Source organism: Megascapheus bottae, chromosome 37 (genome assembly GCF_031878675.1).
Source record: "Megascapheus bottae isolate mThoBot1 chromosome 37, mThoBot2.hap1, whole genome shotgun sequence".
Taxonomy (NCBI): Eukaryota; Metazoa; Chordata; class Mammalia; order Rodentia; family Geomyidae; genus Megascapheus; species Megascapheus bottae.
Window position 1 is genome coordinate 824030 of NC_143545.1, and position 23966 is coordinate 847995.

The window sequence follows — 23966 nt, forward strand, 5'->3', positions numbered from 1 at the left end:
TACATTTTTCCCATCTTTCTAAATCATAGATCTGTTTTTCTAAATCCCAAGAGTGCTTTTAAAAATCATAACTATCTATCTAGCTGGGTGAGGTCGATCACACCTGCCAACCCAGTTACTCAGGGGGCTGAGATCTGAGGATCGTAGTTCAAAGCCAGCCCAGGCACTAAAGTCTATGAGTCTCTCTCTCTCTCTCTTTTTTAAATAATAAATTGCTATCTTTTATTTATTTTACTTTATTTATTTATTTTTGTCAGTCCTGGGCTTGGGCTCAGGGCCTGAGCACGGTCCCTGGATTTTCTCAAGGCTAGGGCTCCACCACTTGAGCCACAGCACCACTTCTGGCTTTTTGCTACGTATGTGGTACCGAGGAATCGAACCCAGGTCTTTGTGCATGCTAGGCAAGCACTTTAACCAGTAGGCCAAACTCCCGGCCCCATGAGTCTCTTATCTCCAGTTAACCACTAGAAAACTGGAAGGGGTGCTGTGGCTTAAGGAGTAGGGCAGAAGTCTTGAGCTGAAGAGCTCAGGGACAGCGCCTAAGCCCAGGGGCCAAGTCTTTAAATAATCCTTATATAGCACCACAGTGTTTTCTTGGAAAACTCTAAATTCAATTTTCAAATGACTTGAACTTTACACACACACCCTTAGGACTATAACAAATACTTCTTTATACATTGTCTTCAACAATGGAAACAACTTATAATTTACATAGTCTCTCTCCTCCCCTCCCCCCAAAATAAAGACTGAGAAGAATACTGGCTTTAGAGTATAAAAAGAAAAGGAAAAAAAAAATGGAAACTACTCCCAACAGTGTGCAGGAAGTTTAAACGCCAAAGACACTTCACCATACTTCTGGGTAGTATTTCTCAATATACTTGGGAAGCAAGCTTTGAGTCCAACGGGCAGCCTCAAAGCCTCAAGGAACAGTGATGGCCATTTCTCTGTTTTTTTATTGTTGTTTTTGTTTTTAAATCCAATTACCTCATCCCGTGGAAATGCACAGAATAAACCCCAAGGCTTTAACACTGGCCAGGTTTGGCCACTGCTTCAGTCAACAATTGCTCAAAAGCAGGTCTGCTAATGAAGGCATAAAGTTATGAGGCCAGGCCAAGACAATGAGCAAGTGCACTGACATTAAAGTATCAGGCGCCAAAGAGGAAGCGAGCAGGAGAAGGGGTTTGTGAGATACCTCCTGAGCTACGCCAGCGGTGCCCCAGCCCCACCCCACAGGCTGAGCACGGAACAGGCGAACCAGGGCCTGCGGGGAGAGACAGGAGCTTCAACCACAGGCTTTCTCTCGCCTTTACTTTCCACGTGTGTGACCGTCCCCAGGACACCCACCTTCTCGGCCAGGGCCTCCTCCAGCGTAGTCAGGGCGGTGTCCGTGTTGGTGGTGTCCGCCTGCAGGGACTTCACGCGCTCCTTCAGGCTGCTCATCTGCTTCTCCTTGTCTCTCAGCTGCTCCTGGAGGTTCTCAATCTGCATGACATTCGGGAGGCAGGGCGTCAGGAGAAGAGGAAGTGGGCACAAGCGGCCACCTGAGACCCAGCCCGGGGGTTTCCCTCTGTGGGGTTCTGGGGAGGTGACCGAAACTCCGAGTGCGTGTACGTAGGGTGGAATCTGCACATGTTCTAGGTAGGTGAATTCTGAGCCATGTCCGCGTGGTCCACTTGATCATCTCTGGTGCCTGGCCTGTGGGCCCAGGCTGTAGGTCAGCGTACGGGACGCACGCCACTTCTCATCTGTCACGTTTTCAGTCATCAGAGACAAAGCTGGAGGCCGAGGGCGTGGCTCAGTGGGGGAGTGCTCACCTGGCATGCACGGAGCCCTGGGTTTGATTCCTGGGTACCACAATCACAGAAAAAGCCAGAAGTGGTGCTGAGGCTCAAGTGGTAGAGCGCTAGCCTTGAGAAAGACCACGGACAGTGCTCAGGCCCTGAGCTCAAGCCCAGGACTGGCAAAAAAAAAAAAAGATGCCTCCGGTACAGATCAGTGTCACTTGAAACACTGTGGCACTGGAGCTCTGGGAGTAAAAAATCACACTGTACCCCAATATCTACCTCTAATTCTCCCCACAGAAGAGAGGAAGACGGAGGCTCCCTACATCCCTTCCTCTACCATGCACCTTCACAGGATGAATCTAAAGAACTTGACTGTCACTTTAAGTAGCTGTAAGTGAGATGTAAAAAGGAAAAGAAATGTGAAAAGGACTAAGTAAACAAATTAAGAGCCCAAAGAGTCCTAATCTGATTATTCTTTTATCTCACTGGCTTGTGCCCTTAAGATAGTAATATTTAGAAAATATTGAAAATTTAAAAAATTTAAAAAAGCAAATGAATTTCTCCAAATAAACAAACGAGTAAAACTGGGATGTGACGGGGAAATATCGTCTCCCCGTGAACAGTCCGCCGGCGGGACTCCAGGAGGCCGGAGAGTGCTCCTGCCACTTTCCAGGCAGAACCAACCTCTCACCCCCACCCGCTCCCTGCTAGCTGTGACTTCTACATGGCCAACTCTAAAAGCCAGGGAAGCAGAAGGGGCCTGGGCCAGCCATCTGCGTGAGCAAATTAAAACTGCGGGCAACATTATCATTTCTAATCAATCAAGCAAGCAGGGGCACCATTTCAACACCGATTCTCAATGCAGCTCGGACTCAAACGCTCAGTTACATTTTCCAGGTCAGTGACTCATTATAAAGGTAAGAAATTTACTGTAACGCAGAACTGCTTTAGACCCTGGGGGAGGGCTCTGGGAGGGAGGGGCTGGCACTAACTCCATTGTACCCGGAGCCTGGCCGCTGCCTAAGCGAAGGGTAATTCTCCAGGACATAAATATGTAAACCACCCAGAAAACTACGAGAAGACGGGGGAGGGGTTGCAGTCTAGACAGAGCCACAGAGAGTCCAGGGATGGGACCCAAAACCTGGCCCTTGCCAGAACACGGTCGCAGTCTGTCCGTCTCTCTCTTCCCCTCCCCCCGTTTGCATTTCACAGGTAAAACTGAAGTGAACGAGAAAGCGTCATTACTCACCCAGCGCCCTTCTGGCTTTCTCCGGGCATGTGGCATTGAGGAATAGGAGCAGCCCTCTACCAACAGGCCACACTCCCAACCCCTCTGTTCCTTCCACTTCCTCCTGCCCAAACGCCCCGTGCCTTCCACCTACCAGGCAAGCGGCATTGTCTTCCAAGCCTCGGCGGCTCAGGCACCCCAGAAACCCCCAGACCCCTTCCACACAAGGCCTGGTGAAGCCAGCGATTCCTAATAACTTTACTTTTTCCTGTTAGCCTCTTAATCCAAGAGGGAAAGGCTTCGTCTCTCCTTGGCACATGCGCACACACGTGAGCTACAGCGGCCTGCTGTTCACGGCAGGTCCGGTGAGAGAGAGAAGAGGCAGGCGATTAGCGGGTCCCAACCACCTGCGCCTCACCTTCTTCTGCAGGACGTTGACCTTCCTCTCCTTCACGTCCAGCATGTCTTTGAGGTCATGGATCTCCCCGGCCTGTGTCCCCTTCTCCTCCGCCATGTCCTGAATCTGTTTGGTTTTCTTATTCAGCATGGTTTCCTTCTCTTCCAAACGCAACCGGAGGGCATCCACCTGAGACGGGAAGATTTCCACGGGCGATTAGTGGGAAGGCTGCGGAGGTCACTAAACGTCTCATCACTCCGGCTACGAGAAGCAATGAAACGTTGGTAAGCAGGCCTGCCGCGGACCGCCAAGCTTTGACACTGGCTGAAGCTGCAGACAGAAGACACAGACTCCAGAATGGAGAAGAGCCGTGGGCAGATGCTCACCTGACAGGGAATTTACTTCTTTTTTATTTATTTTTGTCAGTCGTGGGGCTTGAACTTAGGGCCTGAGCTCTTCAGTTGAAGGCTGACGCTCTAACACTTGAGCCACAGCTCCACTTCTAGTTTTCTGGTGGTTCACTGGAGATGGGGGTCTCACGGACTTTCCTGCCCAGGCTGGCCTGGAACCTCGATCCTTGGCACTCAGCCTCCTGAGTAGCTGGGAAGACAGGCGTGCGCCTCCGGCCCCGGCAATCTGACTATCTGTTCATGTTCAGGGAAGCTTCCCTGCCCCCATCGGTTAGCCTGGGAGCTACAGCTGAGCAGCTTACAGAGGTAGTGGCTGGGACTCAGCCACGCCATTTTATCCTCAATATGGTAGGACAAGTCTATCCCAACTCCAGCTGAGTGACACCTGGCCCCTAAGATATTGTTTGAGCTGGGTACCAAGAGGACGCTGGATTGCTAAGACAGAAAGTCATTTATTAGGCTGTGACAAGCTTTTACATGTTTTCATGATCATTAACCAACTGTGTGGTTCTACGCATGGCACACCTGCCACCTCCATTCAAAGCCTTCCCAGTGACAAAGCTGGCGGGAGGCCGACCTCTACGACACTGGTGCCCTCTTCTGACCTTTTTGTGGTACTGCATACTCAAGTAACAAAGTCAAAAATTCTCTAGAAATCCGTTAAGTGAATAGCAAATACTTTCCAGAAGAAATTAATTCCATGAATAAACCCAAATTTAGCCAGAAGTGGTGCGGTGGCTCAAGTGGCAGAGCCCCAGCCTTGAGCAAAAAGTGTCCAAGGACAGTGCCCAGGCCCCCTGAGTTCAAGCCCCAGGACTGGCAAAAAGAAAAATAAACTAGATCTACCTAGAACATTTACTGACTCTACCATATGCTACACTAATTCCTAACACTAAAAATAAAAGACACCACATGATATCCAACCCCGAGGTTTGCCAAGCTCACAGGCACTCCTGGGTGGGAAAAAAACCCTCTAATAGAGACTTTTTCTAATTGCCTTTTGTGTCAACCGTTAATGTAGTATAATATATTCTGAATAGTTAATGTGGGATATATGGATGTGATGAAAGCCCACGTATTTAAAATTAAACGAACAGTACCCGGAGTTAAATCATTTGATCTAAAAACAAATGAAAGAAGATGGCTGTGTCTGGGGCTGTGAGTTTGGCCTATTGGTAGAGTGCTTGCCTAGCGTGCACGAAGACTTGGGTTCGATTCCTCGGTACCATATACACAGAAGAAGCTGGAAGTGGTGCTGTGGCTCAAGTGGTAGAGCTTTAGCCTTGAGAAAGCACAGGGCAGCACTCAAGCTCTGAGTTCAAGACCTGAGACTGGCAAAAAAAGAAGACAGTTGTGTTTAGTACTGTGACAGTGCATCTCATTTCCCACCTACACACATTACAGGACAACCAGGCGGCGCACAGGAGTGGGGACAAGAGGACAGGCCCGCACGTGTGGCCCACGGTGCCCACCTCGGTCTGCAAGATGGCAGCCCTCTGCTCCTTGGCAGTCAAGGACTCCTTTAGCACCTCGATGTGTTGTTTGCTGTCCGAGAACTGGTTGGTGAGTGTTTCCAGCTTCGTCTGCAGGGCCAGAAGCTCTGTGTCCTTTCTGGACAACTCCTGCTTCACCTGGCCAATCTGGAAAAGAAAGTAACACAGTGAGGAAAGAAGAAATGAAACAAGCAGGACTAGGTGAGGAGCAAGCGCGAGGCTCCAAGTTCAAACCCCAAAACCACCAAAAAGAGGGAAGAAGGGGCTGGGAGTGTGGCCTAGTGGTACAGTGCTCGCCTAGCATGCACGAAGACCCAGGTTTGATTCCTAGGTACCACATACATAGAAAAAGCCGGAATTGGTGTTGTGGCTCAAATGGTAGAGCTCTGAACTTGAGAAAGCCCAAGGACAGTGCTCAGGCCCTGAGTGCAAACTCCAGGACTGGCACCCCTACCCCCACCCTCCCAAAAAACAAAAAGAAATGACAACCTGAATCTTGGACAGACCTACATCCTTGCACTAAATGCAGTTAATTTAGACGGAGGAGGACGGCTGTGCAGTAGGGGGACTCCTGTCTAGCATGCACAAGGTTCTGGCTTCATTTCCCAGGATGGCAAATGAACAGATGGATGAACTTAAGTCATCTTTGTGCATCATCTAATCCTAGCTACTCAGGAGGGTGAGCTCTGAGGAGCACAGTTCAAAGCCAGCCTGGGCACTAAAGACCATGAGATTCTTATCTCCAATTAATCACCAGAAACCTGGAAGTGGAGCTGTGGTTCAAGAGGTAGGTGGTAGCCTCGAGCTGAAGAGCTTAGGGACAGTGCCCAGCCCCAGAGTTCAAGCCCCATGACCGACAAAAAGAAAGAAGAAAGAAAGAAAGAAAGAAGAAAGAGGTGGCTCATGCCTCTAGTCCTAGCTATTCAGGAGGTTGAGATCATGATTCAAAACCAGCCCAAGCACAAAAAATCCGTGAGACTCTTATCTCCAATTAACTACCAAAAAACAGGACATGGCACGATGGCTGAAAGTGGTAAAGCGCTATCATTGAGCTTAAGAGCTTGGGGACAGCACGACCAACCCCCCCCCCAAAAAAAATGAGTAATAATCTTAGGTAAAGGGAAACAGTTTTGCAAAAATTATTTCCCTAGAGAAAATTGTACTTTAAAATTAGAATTTAAATACTAGCAGTAAAGGCCTAATTTGGTCACCTTTTTCTCCTGTACATAAAGGGTTTAGCTGGACAGTTACCATTCACCCAACAAGTATTTCTGTACCTTCACTGTGCACAGGCACTTGAGGATACACACAGTACCCTCTGCCACCAAATGTCACACCTCCTAGCACCCAGCCTGAACTAGTGATGCATTTGTTGTGTATATGAATATGCAAGAGAAATGTTCAAAGTACTACCTCTTACTCAGTTATGAACTAAGGCTTACAGACTGCTCAAATTTCTATTCCAAATGGTAGGATCAAAACAAAATACAAGCCAGGTATAGTGGTTCACACTTACAATTCCAGAACTGGAAAGTCTGAGGCTGGTGGGTTGAGGCCAGCCAGGGGCTACATAGTGAATTTAGGGCCGGCTTGAGTTACATAGCAAAGGTATGACTAAAATAAATAAATAAATACGGGGCCGGGAGTTTGGCCTAGTGGTTAAAGTGCTTGCCTAGCATGCATGAAGACCCGGGTTCGATTCCTTGGTACCACATACATAGAAAAAAGCCAGAAGTGGTGCTGAGGCTCAAGTGGTAGAGCTCTAGCCTTGAGAAAAGTCCAAGGACAGTGCTCAGGCCCTGAGCTCAAGCCCAGGACAGGAAAAAAAAAAAATACTAGATAATCTGTGTCATTAAACAAGCTCCACATCCTGCTACATTAACCTTAAAGACAGAAGAAGAGAAGGAAATATTTGCAACAAAAAGAATTTAGTGATACAAATTTTCTTGGGAGAGGACAAAGGGAGGCGACCCATTTTTAGCGGAAGGCAGATCTAACTTGGTAGTCCGTCACACAAGCTGCGTGTCTGAGTCCAGTCCTTCTTTAAGCCCTGGCTTCCTAACTGGTAACGCAGAGACATTAAACTAGTGCCACTGGGTGGCAGGCACTCAACGTCTCAACGGGGCAATGAGCTCGCCTGTCCTGTGACACGACACAGGAATCTTCAGTGGCACTGAGATAAAAAGAAAGTGGTAGGTAACGTCTCTGGATAGACATGGTCACAGCAGAAACCCCAGGAACCGGGCCTTCTCAAACACACAGCTTTACTTTTTGATCTATGCTACAAACAGTCCATACACAGGAAGCCTGTCAACTTGGCACTTTTTTCAGGCTGCATTCCAGTCTTAGCCAACACTTATTTCCAGAAGCAGTTTTTCCTGGCACTCTGACAAATGTGCACATGGCCAAATATAGGGAGACAGCGGAGAGCCTGTGCGCAGTTTTCAGGCGTGGACGGCTGTGTTAGAAACTGCGCATCTCGGCAGGTGTGGGCGATGGGACACGATGCCCTTGCCTTCCCTTCCCCATCTGTAAGTTACAGTGGAAAATCTCAGCCGGCTGTAAAATGCTCCTGTTAGGAGTATGAATGTTAGCTATTTTACTGCTTGTTTCTCTGTTTCAAGGTGGAGTTTTTTCATTAGACAGAAAGCTGAGTTAAACTTTAGATACTTGAACATTAGTCGCATGCTACTTGGAACTTGCCAGGTAACTCTACATTGGCCATTCACTTCTTCCATGTCTGTATGAAAGAAAACAACCCCCTTGCAAAGTCCCTGAGAACTGGAAGACAATGGGGACACGAGAAAGTTCAGCACTGCACTCGAAGAGTTCCAAACTCCAATAAGCGCTGGGTACCTAAGAGGGAAACAGAGATACCGCCACCCATGTAAACCTGTCCCGTGTCCAGCAAGAAGGTGCCGAGAGAAGTGAGTTTTCTCGTGCCATCCAGAGTGGCAGAAGCAACAATAAAGAACCAGGTAGAAGGCTGAGTGCAGAGGGTCGAAGAACCGGTGGACGGGAGTGGTTAAAGAGCAGAGCAGGCTGGTTAGTACTCGCCAGGGGAGGGGACAAAGCTGCCAACCAGTGTCAGCCACCCAGAAGCCAGTGTCGCCGGGTCCCCCTGTGAGACCGCTGCACACACAGAGAAATCTTACGGCAGAGACCTCGGCCTGAAGACCAGCCGCTCTCTTTTTCAGCTCCTCCCCTTGAGCCTCTTTCGAACTTAGTTCCTCCTTCAGTTGTTCTACCTGTCACGACATCATTACTCTTTGTCACTTGAGTCTCAGGTCTTCAGGGGACCACTGGAAGAACTCACATAACACAATGCTCTAATAACATACAACATGTCTGTGTTTTCCAGGGCTTGCTTTTTTTATTTTTTTTTAAAGTGGACTAGAATGCACAGTGTATTTGGTTTCCAAATCTGGGTGAAAACTCCAAACCAACAGGAAGTTGGGCATATGAGTCTAAGTTCTCAAAGAAACAGATAACTAGCAGAAACCATCGCTACGGAATTCTTAAACCAGTGGAGGGCTGTTCTCTAAACATGTGCCAGGTCTGGGTTTCACCAGTGCTGAGGGCAGGTGGCCAGTTCACCGTGGTTGCAGTGTAGAGAGAGGAGCAGAATCTGCTGGGGAAAATGCTACCTGCACAACTGTGATCATTAGGGCCGGGAATTTGGCCTAGTGGTTAAAGTGCTTGCCTAGCATGCATGAAGACCCGGGTTCGATTCCTCGGTACCATATATATAGGGGAAAAAAAAGCCGGAAGTGGTGCTGAGGCTGAAGTGGTAGAGCTCTAGCCTTGAGAAAGTCCAAGGACAGTGCTCAGGCCCTGAGCTCAAGCCCAGGACTGGCAAAAAACAAAACAAAACAAAACAAAACAAAAAACAACTATGATCATTAGAAAACCACGTCGAACCTCACAACTGGACACCCATCATAAAGGAAACCCTACCACTCGCCCCAACGGTGTACAGAATCAAAATAAGTTGATCTGGGAGTGGTGCCCGACTCTAAAGCACAGCCAGGACTCCAGTGGCATCCACAGTAATGGCCTGGCGGTCAGCCAGCAGCCCTGGTCCCCAAGGACGCCAGGGGACTTTCATTTATAGCACTGCTTTAAAGGGGAAACACTGTCTCATTTAACCCATCCTGTAAAAATGTGGGGTTCCGCACTGGGAGTGTGGCATGGTAGTAGAGTGCCTGCTTAGCACGCACGAAGACCTGGGTTCAATTCTTCGGTACCACAGACATAGAAAAAAAAAGCCAGAAGTGGTGCTGTGGCTCAAATGGTAGAGCTCTAGCCTGGAGAAAGCTCAAGGGCGGTGCCCAGGCCCTGAGTTCAAGCCCCAGGACTGGCAAAAAAAAATGTAGGGTTCACCCTCTTGGGGTTTTAACTTAAAATACTTCCCAGGAGATAGAGAACGGGCTGCTTCATGTGAGAAAAACTCGCCCGAATATAATTCTATTCAAGCACCTCCCGGGGCTGGCAAAAGTGAAAAGTCAAACCGTGACGATACGGTCTCATGCAAGGAACCGCTTTTAAATAAGAGCTGGTGATGATAGTTACTGTCACCGCGCAGCCCGTCTCTGGCTGTCTAGGAAGCTCGCGGCTTCCTCCGCACGCCCTACCTTGTTCTTCATGAACTTCGAATGGCTCCGGTACACCTCCATCTGCTTCATCTCCTCCTCCCGCTCTTCTGTGCTCAGAGCCCCGTTTGACTTCAGCATCTGGATTTCCTCTTCCAGGTCTCGGAGCCCACGCTCCATCGAGGAAATTTTTGAATCCTTAGGGACGACGGAAGAATCACACATGAAAACAGTCACAGAAATGGCCCGTTTCATAACTGGCCAAAAAAACCAGCACGTTTAGGCTGGGCACCGGTGGCTCACATCTGTCATCTCAGTAACGCAGGAGGCTGAGACGTGAGGACCAAGGTTCAAAGCCAGCCGGGGCATGAAAGTCTGAGCCTCTTATTTCCAATGAACCATCAGAACACCCCAAAGGGCACAACGCCAGCCTTGAGCTAACGAGCCACATGGACAGCATCCAGGCCCTGAGTTCAAGCCCCAGAACCGACTGATGACGACAACAAACAAACAAACAAAAAACCCTATAGTTTTAATGTAAACCTTTTTTCTCAACCTAACAGTTTACCATTTTACTTAGTGATCCCCCTGGGCTCACCTCTTCCTTAAAGGAAGGAAAAAAGAGAGCTCCAAAGATTTATACAATGATGTGTAGAACTGAGAATACAATTTTAAAAATGCTGTAACATTCATGGAAGAAACGAGGAATGCATAACTACATTGAATTACTTTTTGTGATTTAAAAACCGTATCCTCTGCACTCCTCCACACACTTGAAATATGGTGTCATTTTTTTTTTTTTTTAATTGCTATGTTCTGTGGCCCGGCTATGGTGCCAGCTTCTCAGAAGTCTCGAGTCTTCCCGAGTCCGGGTGTTTGGGGCTAGCCTAGCAACACAATGAGACTATTGCCTCAAGAAAATTTTCATTTAATCAAAAAAAGAAAATCATGGTCTTGTAAATCATCACCATTAACCCGAATATCACCTCCAACACTGCATCCTTCTCTGTTCAGTTTCCTAATTTTGTCTGTGATCGCTTCTAATTTAGACTCGACTAGTGGATGGTGCCAGCTCAGAACACTCCTCCACAGAACGCAGAGCACTCGATCTGTGGTTTCACGTGACTCACTTAAGTACAGATCTGGAAGAGCGTGCACTAAGTATAGCTCGCGTCTCTTGGAGTCTCAGAGAAAACATTCCTCTGGGAAGCAATTTTGAGACCGACTTCCTTTTCCACTTTACTGCAAGGCTTTTCCCTGGCTGATTTTCCTTGGTGTCATAATTCTAGAGTAAGAAAATAAAAACGAATTTAAGATTCTGCCCCAAGACAGATTTGCTGCTTTCAGGTTCTGGGGCGGAAGGAAGAGAGGAAGTTCAATGAGCCTTGCTCATCTCGATGCCTTTAAAGTAGCACAGCAGAAGTCTTCACTTCCAAATCTACTCAAACTTCATGTATTTTGCACAAATTTAAACATGCTAAATCAACACGACATAGAGACATTTAAATTTAAATCAGGATTTTGATCCACTTGTTTAAAATCAGTCAGCCTCACCTGCTCTTCTGACTCAAAAAAGAACCATCTCATTTACACTACCTGAAATCTCTTAAGATTGGTACCGATTTTTCTGCCAGCAATAAGATATATAGTCTCTTCAAAATAACTAAAACACTTGGTAGATACATATGAATGAAAGGAAGAAGCTGGGTTCTCTTCTGGGTGAAGTCGGGGATAATGAAAGGGCACCAGCTAAAAAGGGACACCTATTTTGAGCCGGCACAGCCTGGCACAGCCCCACCTGTACAGAACCCTGCTGGCTTTATGGCGCCCTCCCCCAGCCTTTCTAGCCTCACTCCTCCTCCCTGGCTGTTCCTCTTTCTCAGCGTCACCTAGAACCCCGCTCCCCTGATTTCATACTTCCTCCCACCCTGTCACCCCACCTCAGTCATCAGCCTTCTGTCTCCTAGGCCCCTCAATCCTCTGCTCTCTCTCCCCAGCCACATGCAAAATCCCACCCTGTCTACCACCACTAGAGGAAGGGGTGCAAAGGAAGAGAGGAGGCAAAGGAGGAAAAGATGGAAGGCAAGAAGGTGGTAGGAGAAGGGGCAAGATGTCCAGGGCTCATGGCTGCTGATCGGTCCCCATCATCCTTTTGCCCGTGTGCAAGCATCTGTTACCACATCAATTATCATCTCGACCCCATGTCCTCTGGGCCACAACCCCGTTTCTCAGCAGAAAATTAACAAAATTAAAACAGAGAGCCAAACACCCATGGCTCGTGCCTGTAATCTTAGCTCCTCGGGGGGCTGAGATCTGAGACTCGCCAGTTGAAGCCGGCCTGGACAGGAAAATCCCCGTGAGACTCTCATCTCCAATTAACCACTCAAAAACGGGAAGTGGCACGGAGGGCCAGCGTGAAGCACACAGAGGCTCAGGGACAGTGTTCCAGCCTTGGGTTCAAGCCCTGCAACCCACCAAAACAAGCACCAAACAAAAGCAGATATGCTGCCACTCAAGAGACAACACACCCTGTCTTGTCAAAAGATTAGCTCTTAAAAAAAAAAAAACAATTCTGTAAACACAGGTGAATTCAGTGCCAACAGTGAGCAGGAAATAACACGCAGAAGGCACTGTGGTGAATGTGAACGCAAAGCCTTGCAATTAAACCACTCCAAAGGCCCTTGGCAAGGTGATACTGGAGACTGCTGATTATCTAACCACAATGAACCCAGAATCTGCCAATCTGAACTTCGTTTACTAAACCCTTTCCCCAGGGGGATAACGATGTGCACAGTGTAAAGTTTTAAAAGGAACTCATTTGACTTAAGAGGCCAGCATCTATTTACATACGATTATTTCTCAGTAATGGAGTGTTCTATGGCATCAAAATACAAAATCATGGCCCGTTATATAAAATGAAGCATCAAACTTCTTAGGGGATATATAGGAGTTAAACAGATGGGGCTGGTGGCTCACATCTGAAATCCTACCTACTCAGGAGGCTGAGATGTGAGGATTGCTGTTCAAAGCCAGCCTAAGCACGAAAGTCTGTGAGACTCTTATTTCCAATGAACCACCAGAAAAGCAGAAGTGGTAGAACAACGGTGAGCTGAAGAGCTCAGGGGCGGTGCCCAGGCCCAGAGTTTAAGCCCCACCACCAAGGGGGAAAAAAAAAAAAGAAGAAGCCATTGTAAGAACAAAAAGCCAGGGTCAGACACTGTGGCTCACTGCCTGAAATCCCACTCCATCTCCCAATCATTTTCTAAAACTCACACAGGAAAGTGTGTCACATTTAAAAGTAAAAGAGAGACTTCAAAGATTCTTATGCTACCTTAACCCCCAAGAGAACAAAAAAGTAAAAAGGGGCCAGCGGCGTGGAGAGAACCTTCCTAGAGAACGTGGGCCCGAGTTCAAGCCCCAGGACCACCCCCAGGCTCTCCACTACCGTCTCACTCACCTTCATTTCGATAACAGTCTGCAGAGCTTTTGTTTTAGCAGAGTCTGGGGCATTCTCAAACCTCCGGTGCATCTCCTAAATGAGAAGCAGAAGACAGTTTAAGAAGGGAGAGAAAGCGGGAGCTCAGAGGCTCCGTGCGGGGCGGGCCTTTCTGTGTGTGGCGGTGTGCACGGGAGACTCCAGGCTGCACGCACACTCATCCAATGGTGAACAGGCGCGGGAGAGACCTGCCTGCCTGCCTGCCTGCACCTCGTCCTTAAGCTGGTCACCCTGGAAGAACATGGCCTCTTGGGAATGGCAACTCGAAGGCAGGAGAGCACCCAGGAAGGGGTGCCACACAAGGGCCCCTCGGAGGACACCAGCCCTCCACAGCGCGTCTGCACTGCACACATGAAGTGGCTGGAAGTGGCCGTGTGGACGGTCTCCCCACCGTGCCGACCACCTGTTAGCTCTCAGAGCGGCCCCAGGCTGCAGAACAAGTCTTGAGCCTTTGACGTTAGGAAAGGCCGGATGAAGATACCTGCCTCTCCGCCTCCTTTTTCTTGTAGTCCTGGGCCGTGGGTGACGGGCCACGCCCCTGGGCTGCCTGTGCTCCAGGTCGGCGCTCTCCCACTTGAGCCACATCACCACTTCTGGCCTTTTCTGAGTAGTCTATTGGAGATAAGAGTCTCACAGACTTTCCTGCCCGGACTGGACCCACGACCCTCAGCTCTCAGCCTCCGGGGTAGCTAGGATTCCAGGCGTGAGCCACGGCACCCGGCTACGTCTCTTTTTTACCCTAATATTTTAATAAGCTCAGGATAAGAAAGACACTGTGCCACTCGCAGGCATGGCGTCTTCCCACGAGATGCCCCCCCCACTCTGAGGCGTGTCAGCCCACAGGAGGAGCATCGAGGACAGCAGGACGCTGACTCACGCCCAGGGAAGAGACTGTACTCGAGCGAATGTGCTGTTCACACGAGTGCAAGAACACACTCTACCATTGCTTCATGTCACTGCTGGTGGCCTCAAAAGTCTTCACTCCAAAAGGAAAATAAATAAATAAATGAGCCCCCGCCTATCATCACAGACAGATCTCAAGTCTCAGGCCAGCCTGGGCTACAGAGGCTCTCCTCCCACCCCCAGGAGGAAAGAAAAAGAAGAATCGTTGAGGAAAGAAGAATCCCAACAGGTGTAGAATTACATGGATTCTGTCATAGTGTCAACACATTCTGTACTAAAGACAGGCTGGAATGTGATCATTTCCTAAAGAGCCTAGACTTAGAAAACAAGTTGAAGCCGGGCTCGGTGGCTCCCGCCTGGAATCCTAGCTGAGATCTGAGGATCGAGGTTTAAAGCCAGCCTGGGCACAAAAGACCATGAGATGCATCTCCAATTAACCTCTAGGAAGCTGGAAGTGGCAATGGCACTGTGACTCAAGGGGTAGTGTGACAGCCTTGAACTGAAGAGCCCAGGGACAGTGCCCAGGCCCAGAGTTCAAGCCCCACAACCCAAAACCCAAAACCCAACCAACCAAACAGACAAAAAAACTTGAAAACAAAACTTCCTTTCCTTTAGTCGTCCCTTCTTAAGGGCTCATCCACATTGGGGCGGGAAGTGTGGCCTAGTGGTAGATGCTTGCCTAGCATGCATGAAAACCCCGTTCGTTTCCACAGTACCACATACATAGAAAAGCCAGAAGTGGTGCTGTGGCTCAAGTGGTAGAGCTCTAGCCTTGAGAGAGAAACACCAAGGACAGCGCTCAGGCCCTGAGATCAAGCCCAGGACTGGCAAAAAATAAGGTTATAGGACTTGAACTCTGGGCCTGGGCACTGTCCCTGAGCTCTTCAGTTCAAGGCTACAGCACTACCTTGAGCCAAGCCCCACTTCCCATTTTTTAGAGGTTAAGGAGATAAGCGTCTCAGGCCCTTTTGTGCCCGGGCTGGCTTCAAACCTTGATCCTCAGATCTCAACCTCCCGAGTAGCTAGGATTACAGGTGTGAGCCACCGCACTCGGCTTCACATTGATTTTTTTCATACATGTTTATTGTGATGAATAGAAGGGTTACATTATATTCACCAGATAGAGGGTGCATTACTTCACATACACTGATTCCCTTTCTCATGTCTAGGTCCCCATTTCCCTCCACCCATCCCCACCCCTCATCTTGTTTTCCCCCCTTCCATTCCACATTGATTTTTATTTCCACATTTGGGTCCGACACTTCCGTTTTCCCTGTCTCAGGTGTGAGCCACAGCCCCGTGGCTCAGGGTCTGAGTCTCTGGGTCAGAGATTCCACGCTGGCACTGGCTCTGCTTGCAGAGCAGAGAGGGACGGAAGGACAGAAGGAGAAACAGATGGAATGAATCCTCACATTTCTCACTCTGCCATGAGCACATGGCCTGGCGCTTTAACCCTTTCCTGGAAGCCAGGAAGTGCATGACAGTGAAAGCATTTGCCTCCAGCGACAATGCTCCCGGGAACCAAGGACAGGACAAGGAAAGAAAGGAGGGGTAGCCTGCGTCGCAGAGGCCTGAAACTGACCATTCTCGCTGGCCCAAGTTCCAAACCAGCAGGCTCACTGGGCAGCTACCTGGTTCCTGGTCATTCCTCCTGCTCATTACCATTTGCCTTTTCTTTTCTCCGGGTATCCCTACTTCCTCTTGGCCTGCAAACTCCTCTGACTTCACATGCAGTGTCTACCTTGCGCTTCTTTTCTCTGTATCTTTCTTCCCTCTACCCTACTTCTGCCATCCAAGTGCATCTGGACGACGGCTTTCCTCACCTGGCCGCCCAGGTCCCGGCCCAGAACCTGCTCCAGCATTAGCACTTCCTCCTCAAGCGTTCCTGCAAACCTACCAAGACTGGGTGTGCTTGCTAAAATACTACGGGAACAAAAACTAGCCACATACAAGGGTGTAGTGTGTGGTTTACGGACCGCAGAGCCTCCGGCTGCGGTTTAAAGGGCAGGAGTGTGTGCTCCTGCGTCTGTGTGCATAGAGGGATGGAGAGTGGGGCACAGCCCTCTTAGTCTCCACTGCCAACAGACTGGAAGCACAAACCATCGCTGGCCTGTCATCTAGCGTCTGTCCACTAGGTGGCCTCACTCCCCTAACGAGCAAAGGAAGCCAGGGAGGCAGGCAGGCACAGGAAGCTAGCGCAGAGAGGTGCGGTGCTCAGCGGAAATCTTATTCTTTCTGGCTCACTGTGAAGATTATTCCTTTCTATATACAGAATCGTGTCTGCCACTGCTGTACTTTCTGGGGGGGAAACGTTGGGAGGGGGAATGCCTCCAAATATATCCTAGCACAAAGCTTTTTCACTTCCAATTTTTAATTAGTATTGATCAAAGGAGTGCCTTTGAAAATGGGTCATAAATTGTTTTCCTAACTTTCTCTGTGCCTAGCTGGTTCCAGAATGATTCTGCAGGGTATGGATGACACAGAACCCTTCATTATCCCACTGGGGCGTTTCAGGCAGTCAGTTCCTGACTCAACTTCCTGTCCACTCCTGACTCCCCTCCCGCCTCATCACACACCTCACCTAACTTCCCCTGAGTGATGCAATGGCGCCGCCTTGCACTTTGAATAAAATGAGGAGGTGAGGCCCCTGGGCACACCTCCATGGCAGCAGGTGGTTTTTATCTCTAGGCTTTTAGAGCCAGGCAGTGGTTTCCATGGGAACCGGGGGAAACATCCGCTATGGCTTCCAGGGACTTGATCCATACAGTGATGGTTCTCTGATCGATACTCCAGGCTTACTTTCTCCCGTTGTCTCCTCTCAGCTACTCTGATTCTAGTTTTGTGGTGTCATCTTTAGGCACACGTCTAGAGGTGACAGATGTGCCTCTAGAAATCCGGTGTCTGCGCATGTGTGCGTGTGCCTGTGCGCGCGTGCGTGTGTGAGGTGGAAGAGGGGGAACCCAGAAGGTTGCCAAGCAACATATAAAGCAGATGATGTCACCCTAGGAGAGAGTGAACCAGAACAAAAGCAGAGCACACAGAGGAGAAGGCCCCAGTGGGCAGCGGCGGGGCGGGCCGTGGGGGAGCCGGGGCAGGGTGGGGCGTGAGCGGCCTCACCTCTCTCAGCACGCTGTTCTCCTTCTCCTTCTGCTCCAGGAGGCTCTCCAGGTGGTGGACGTGCATCTCGGCCTCCGCCAGCCGCCTCGTCCTCTCGTGATCTTCCTCGGTGGCCTTGGCAGAGAGTCCTTTGCTCTGCAGCATCTCCAGGAGCTTCTTGATGGACTCGTCCCGCGCACTGAGGGTCTGCTTCTGCGTCTCGATGCGCAGCTCCATCTCCTCCAGCGTCCTCCGCAGGAGGAACAGCTCCTTGGCCTGCCGCTCGTGCTCCGCCTGCAGCCTCTGGAAGTTCTCCTCCGTCAGCTCCGCGGCGCAGGGCTCGCCGGTCCTGCCGCCGCCGCCGCTGCTGTCCTGCTGGAACAGCTGGTTCAGATCCCTCTGGATCCTCAGCTCGTCCTGGAGTGCCTGGATGGTCATCTGCATGTGCTGGAACCCACACAGAGAGCCGAGTCAGCCTACAGAGGCGAGGAGGGCTCCACGGGCCCCCGATCTCCACGCCCCCCCCACGTGACCTACAGCAACTTCACGTGTGCTCAGGCACAGCTGTCCTACACTGCACAGTCATGATAAAAACCAAGACACGCCAACACCAAATACCTGATGGTGACTGAGGCTTTCATTACAGAAATAACTTACCTGGGCCGGGAGTGTGGCCTAGTGGTGGAGTACTCGCCTAGCATGCACGAAGACCCGGGTTCGATTCCTCGGTACCACATACATAGGAAAAAAAGCCACAAATGATGCTGTGGCTCACGTGGTAGAGCTCTAACCTTAAGAAAACCCAAGGACAGTGCCCAGGCCCTGAGTTCAAGGTCCAGGACTGGCCAAATAAAAAAAAAAAAAGGAAAAGAAAAATAACTTATCTGAAAATGAAAACACAACTGCACCGCCACAACGTGACATGCACTGTGTGTGCGCGCACCGTGGGCTTGAACTCAGGGCCTGAGTGCTGTGCCTGAGCTCCAGGGCTCAGGCCTGGCGCTCCACATGTTGAGCCACAGTAGCCCCTGTGTTCTGGTGGTTCGCTGGAGGTGAAAGTCCCACAGACCCTGCCGCCCAGGCTGGCTGCGAACTGCGATCCTCAGATCTCAGGCTCCTGCAAAGCAGCCCAGACTTTTGATAATACTAAAAGTTCGACTGATGCCTGACTTCCAACAAACGGATTATCGACTCTCTTGGAACAAGGGAACACTCGATTCCATTTATTCTCCTTCCAGAAATAACTGAACCATGCACTGCAGCGACTGCACTGCTCTTGGTATTCCAGTCAGATGCTCGCTGTCAGAGAAAAAGATGAATGGAGGGATGAAAGCAGTCGTTACAGACAATCTATCACAGAAAACTCGATGTGCTATTTAAGGAGCTCCCAATCAGAGACGGAGCCGACACCGCACGCACCAGTGTTCAGTGAAGAAGTCTCGCGGGTGCATACAAGTGCATTTGAGAGCAATTACCAACATACGATGCAAGAGGACGCACGGTAATTCTTACCGAAGTCCCCCCAGTCATTCTCCTCAGACTTCTGCTTCCTTTTTTTGGCTGTCCTGGGGCCTGAACTCAGGGCCTGAGCACTGCCCTTGGGCTTTCTCAAGACTAATGCTCTTACCCCTTGAGCCACAGCACCACCTCCAGCTTTTTCTGTGCATGTGGTACCAACCAAGGAATCGAACGTGGGTCTTCCTGCATGCTAGGCAGGCACTCCTGGCCCTCAGGCTTTGTTATTATTATATTGTTTTCCCACAAGGATGAAGCTCATACAGATGTACATATATATCAAAACTTATCATTGCTATACTTTAAATACATGAAAAATATTGCATGTCCATGATAGGTCAAAGCTGTCATCAACACCAGAAAACAATTCTCTCTCCACCCAGAAAAGAGTTTCAAGAGCCAAAGTGTCAGACTATTCCAGTTAACCTACGTTCACCTCTCTTGGCACCCACTTTCGCTCTAGATTCAGCTGTCAGAGGATGAGAACGACACTCATGATTTTACACAGGCTTCTAACTGCACAGGCTGCGGGACAACACTGGTCTTCAACACTTGTGGATGACATAGGGAATCATTAATGTCTTAAGAGCCCGGAGTTCCTCGTCCCTAAGGTGAAGATGACAGAACTCCAGCCATCCCGGGTACAGTGGAAGAGCTCCACAAGCAGCCCCTCTTCTACACCACAGTGCCAAACAAGTAACTACGCAGCTACTGGTGAGCAGTGTCTTCCAGAGATGTACAATGTACACCATGAAACAAGGAAGGAACTGGCTTTAACCATAGCTTATTTAGTAAATCCCTGTCACTGCTGGAAGAGTTCTTTGTGAGGCGTGTGTGTGTGTGTGTGTGTGTGTGTGTGTGTGTGTGTGTGTGTGTGTTTCCTTCAAATCTCTCCTCACAAGTCACTAGGCACCAGGCAAGGTAGTGCTCGCTGCCCTTCCCAGCACATCGGAGGCTGAAGTGGAAGACCACAAGTTCAAATCCATAGTGGGTGATATCCTGAGATGTGCAGACCGAGACAGAGAAGGGGTTTGTCACATATGATATATGCATGGTATGTATGGTACATAAATATATATATATATATAATTTTTTTCTTTTTTTTTTTTCCTGGGACTTGAACTTGGGGCCTGGGTGCTGTCCCTGAGCTTTCTCAAGACTAGAGCTCTACCAGCACCACTTCCAGCTTTTTCTGTGTATGTAGTATTGAGGAATTGAACCCAGGGCTTTGTGCATGCTAGGTAAGTACTCTACCACTAGGCCACACTCCTGGCCCAGAAATCACTTAAGTATATTTTATAGCAAGAAAAAAAAAATCATCTGTAATCCTAGCTATTCAGGAGGCTGAGATCTGAGGACTGCAGTTTAGCCCAGGCAGCCAAGTCCGTGAGACTCTTGACTTAACCACTAAAAATACAAAAAACAGAAGTAGATCTGTGGCGTAAGTGCTAGAGTGCTAGACTGGAACATAAAATCTCAGGAGCAGCGCCCAGGCCCAAAGTTCAAACCCCAGGACTAGAGAAAAGGAAAAAAAAAAAAAAAAAAAAGGAAGAAAAAAGAAGGCAAATGACCACATATGATCTACCACACTATACCTGGACAGGCAAGACTGGGGCAATGCAATGTCGGCTTTCTGAAGATGGCATAATCGACCTTATAAAACAAAGGAGCCGTGTGTCTTCTTACACATCCAGATAGGAGCACTCTTCTATAGACTCCCCAGCCAGTTCCTCACAGAGACCGCACTCAGAAAATGCGAATTACAATTAAACTAAATATATACTCCTGCTAGTAACACTAAGAAATTTGGTGACGGTTCAAATATACAATAATAAAGGACATTTAAAGCATTAAGCAGTAATTTTCCTGAAGACTGGCCTACATGTAGCCCATGTCTTGTTCTGAAAACCCCTCTCCCACTCTGCACTGTGAAGGCTTTGGTCACAGCCGGGGCTCACGCAGGGCCAAGCAGCCGTTAAGGAGCCTGAAACCCACGCAGCAGCTCCACAGGGAGGGAGCTGGCAACACCACAGACAGACGTAATAACAAAGAATCTATAAAAGCACCTTACGGCCAACAAAGCCTTACGCCTGTCGGTGAGGAACTCACGGCATTTAGAGCAGGACTAGAATGGGATCTTTGAAGTCGAAATGTCAACCTGACATACCAATGACCATGGCTGCTGTAAAACACGGAGGCTGTGTGAAATCAGTCAACCATCGCAAACCCCACAGGGGACACACGGTCCATTTTGCTCTCAAGTAAGTTTCTATTTTATATATATATCAGAAATATTTCATGCTTAATACTCATTATATCAACACGGTGTAGCTAAACAAATAATCTTTCCTAGGCATTGGTGGCTCAGGTCTTTCATCCTAACTACGCAGGAGGGCTGAGATCTGAGGATCACAGTTCAAAGCCATCCCAGGCAAGAAAGACTCTTATTTCCAATTAAACACCACCCTCCAAAAAAAAAAAAATCCCCAAACCTGGAAATAGATGTGTGGTTCAAGTGGCACAAGTGCCAGTACTGAGTGAAAAAACAAAGGGACAACCCCCAGGCCTGAAATTCAAGCCCCAGTGTATTAGCTTAAAAACAAAACAGGGTTTGGGAGCTTGACCTACTGGTAAAATGCTTGCCTAGCATGCACTCTAGGCATGGGTTCGATTCCTCAGTATCACATACGTAGAAAAGCCGGAAGCAGTACTGTGGCTCAAGTGGTACAGCACTAGCCTTGAGAAAACACAAGGGCAATGCCCAGGCCCTGAGTTCAAGCCCCAGGACTGGAAACAACAACAACAACAACAAAAACCAAGATGCTCTCTGAACGATCAGGGCAGAGTAAATCACAGTGACCCCTGCTGGCACTAAGTCCCCAAACGTCACTCATTTGGCAAAAATGAGACTGAAAGCAATGGTAACATTTCAAGATCTTTTGAACTCATTACTACGCTTGCTAGCTTTGACAACTATTGCAATGGCACTTCGGGGATTAGAACCAATGCCTCTGACACCCCGAGCCCTCAGTGAACACACACAGGGGCCCCAAATCATCCTCACGACGAACATTCCCTCACCAAAGTCTACTCAGAAAATGTGTCCATTCACCCAACATTAAATAATCCCTACTGGGGCTGGGGTGGAGTGCTTGCCTAGCATGCACGAAGACCGGGCTCAGTTCCTCAGTACCACATACATAGAAAAAAGCTGGACGTGGCACTGTGGCTCAAGTGGAGCTCTAGCCTTGAGAAAGCCCAAGGACAGTGGTTCAAGCTCCAGGACTGGAAAAAAAAAATAATCCCTACTTTCTTTTGTGAAACAGGGTTTCACTCATGGCCTTGAACTCACGACTCTCCTTCCACTGCCTCCACCTGGATCCCTGAGCCACCGCTCCATACTTGGCTAAAAGTGACTAGTGGAAGGGCGCAGCAGTGAAGGGAAGAGGGCCAGGACGGGACTTGGGTTTGAACTCTTGGCCTTCTGCTTGCCATGCATGGGGTCTACCACTTGAGCCGCGCCCTCAGCTCCTTTTCCATCTGGCTATTTTGGAGACATGATATGGCACTTCTTGCCTGTGCTCCCCCTCCCCCCCAAAAAATCCCAGTCTCCCATGTAGCTGGGACTATCGGTGTGTGTCACCATACCCAGACTGAAATGGTGGGCAAAAAGCTGAAGAAGGGAGTCTGTGCTATTTTTTTTCCTCTCCACCATGTGAACTATACTAAACCGTCACCCTCCACAAGCCGGCTCATCTCCCAGCAGCCACCTCTAGACGTGGCCATGTAATAATCACATACACATTCACACTAAATCTGCATTCTTACTTCATTTATCTTTTATTATATCAGAAATGCACGGGGAAAAGGATTTATGTTTTATTTGTTTATGTATTTGGGGGGGCTCAGTCCTGAGACTTGAACTCTGGGCCTGAGTGCTGTCCCTGAGCTCTTCAGCTCAAGGCTACCCATCCTATCCCTTGAGACAAGCACTACTTCTGGTTTCTGGTGATTAACCTGAGACAAGAGTCCCATGGACTTTAGTGCCCTGGCTGGCTTTGAACCCCGATCCTCAGATCTCAGTCTCCTGAGAGGAGCTAGGATTACAGGCGTGAGCTACTGCGCTTGACTCATACAGCGTTGTACTTACACTTAGACGCTGAACTTGAATGAGGGAACAGCTTCTTGCTCTTACAAAATGACTCAATTCTTGAAGCTGTCTGGGCCAACACACTCTAGAATTCCACCTCCAGAATTTCAGCTTTATAAAGCCGCACAGTACATGCGGGAGATGGAGCAGAATACATGATACACACGTGGAAATGTAACTACAAGGTAAGAACAGGAATAGAAGCTAATAATAAACAAGTTGGAGGGCACACGTCCACATCATGTTCAGTCTGTTTCTCTTTCTTCCTGCCCCGGGGTCTTAGAATCTCTGGGTGTTCACAGCCAGCGCTCGACACATATTTACGGACAGTCTGAGGAGACAGTGCTACCACGCAGCAGAGAAAAGGCAGGAACAAGGGTCATCTTGTGAAAGCCACTGCATACCCACCACTCCGCCCTCCTCTCCTCAGGAAACCACCCAGCCTTCACTGTGCAGCTCTAGATAACTGAACCATACCATGAGAGAGCTAACACCGGTCCTTGGTATGGGAGCACGCGTGCGGTTAGTTTTATTACCTCTAAGTATTTACACACGCGTGCGGTTAGTTTTATTACCTCTAAGTATTTACACAAAGGGCTGCAATGCATCCTGTCACTCCATGAACTGACAGCCCAGTTTTGTCCAGAGGCTCAACTAGGTAAATAAACCTACCAGAGAAACAGGCAAAGTACAAAGCAAACTTCAGAACAAACAAACCAGTCCTGGTGGCTCAGGCCTGCCATCCTACCTACTTAGGAGCCTGGGACATACGGATCGTGGTTCAAAGCCAGCCCAGGCAAGAAAGCCCGTGAGACTCTTATCTTCACTTAACCACCAAAAAGTTGCACGTGGAGCTGTGGCTTCAGTGGCAGAGCGCTGCTCTGGGTTCAAGCTCCAAAACT

The 23966-nt window shown here is 49.0% G+C and overlaps 1 protein-coding gene across 8 annotated transcripts in view; it reads right to left on the reverse strand.

Moving 5' to 3' along the window:
* The window catches only part of Erc1 (ELKS/RAB6-interacting/CAST family member 1), an 89549-nt gene that overhangs the window by 35580 nt on the left and 30003 nt on the right, over positions 1–23966 (reverse strand). For 4 of the 8 annotated variants that reach the window (XM_090325274.1, XM_090325272.1, XM_090325277.1 and 1 more), the window contains exons 3-9: positions 17421–17846; positions 13362–13436; positions 9947–10102; positions 8477–8560; positions 5292–5459; positions 3431–3598; positions 1345–1482 (exon numbers count right to left, since the gene is read on the reverse strand). In XM_090325274.1, coding sequence (XP_090181400.1) covers positions 1345–1482; positions 3431–3598; positions 5292–5459; positions 8477–8560; positions 9947–10102; positions 13362–13436; positions 17421–17846 — 1215 coding nt within the window. The remainder of the gene's footprint in view (positions 1–1344; positions 1483–3430; positions 3599–5291; positions 5460–8476; positions 8561–9946; positions 10103–13361; positions 13437–17420; positions 17847–23966) is intronic. The other 4 variants (XM_090325275.1, XM_090325273.1, XM_090325280.1 and 1 more) reach the window with 1 other exon arrangement.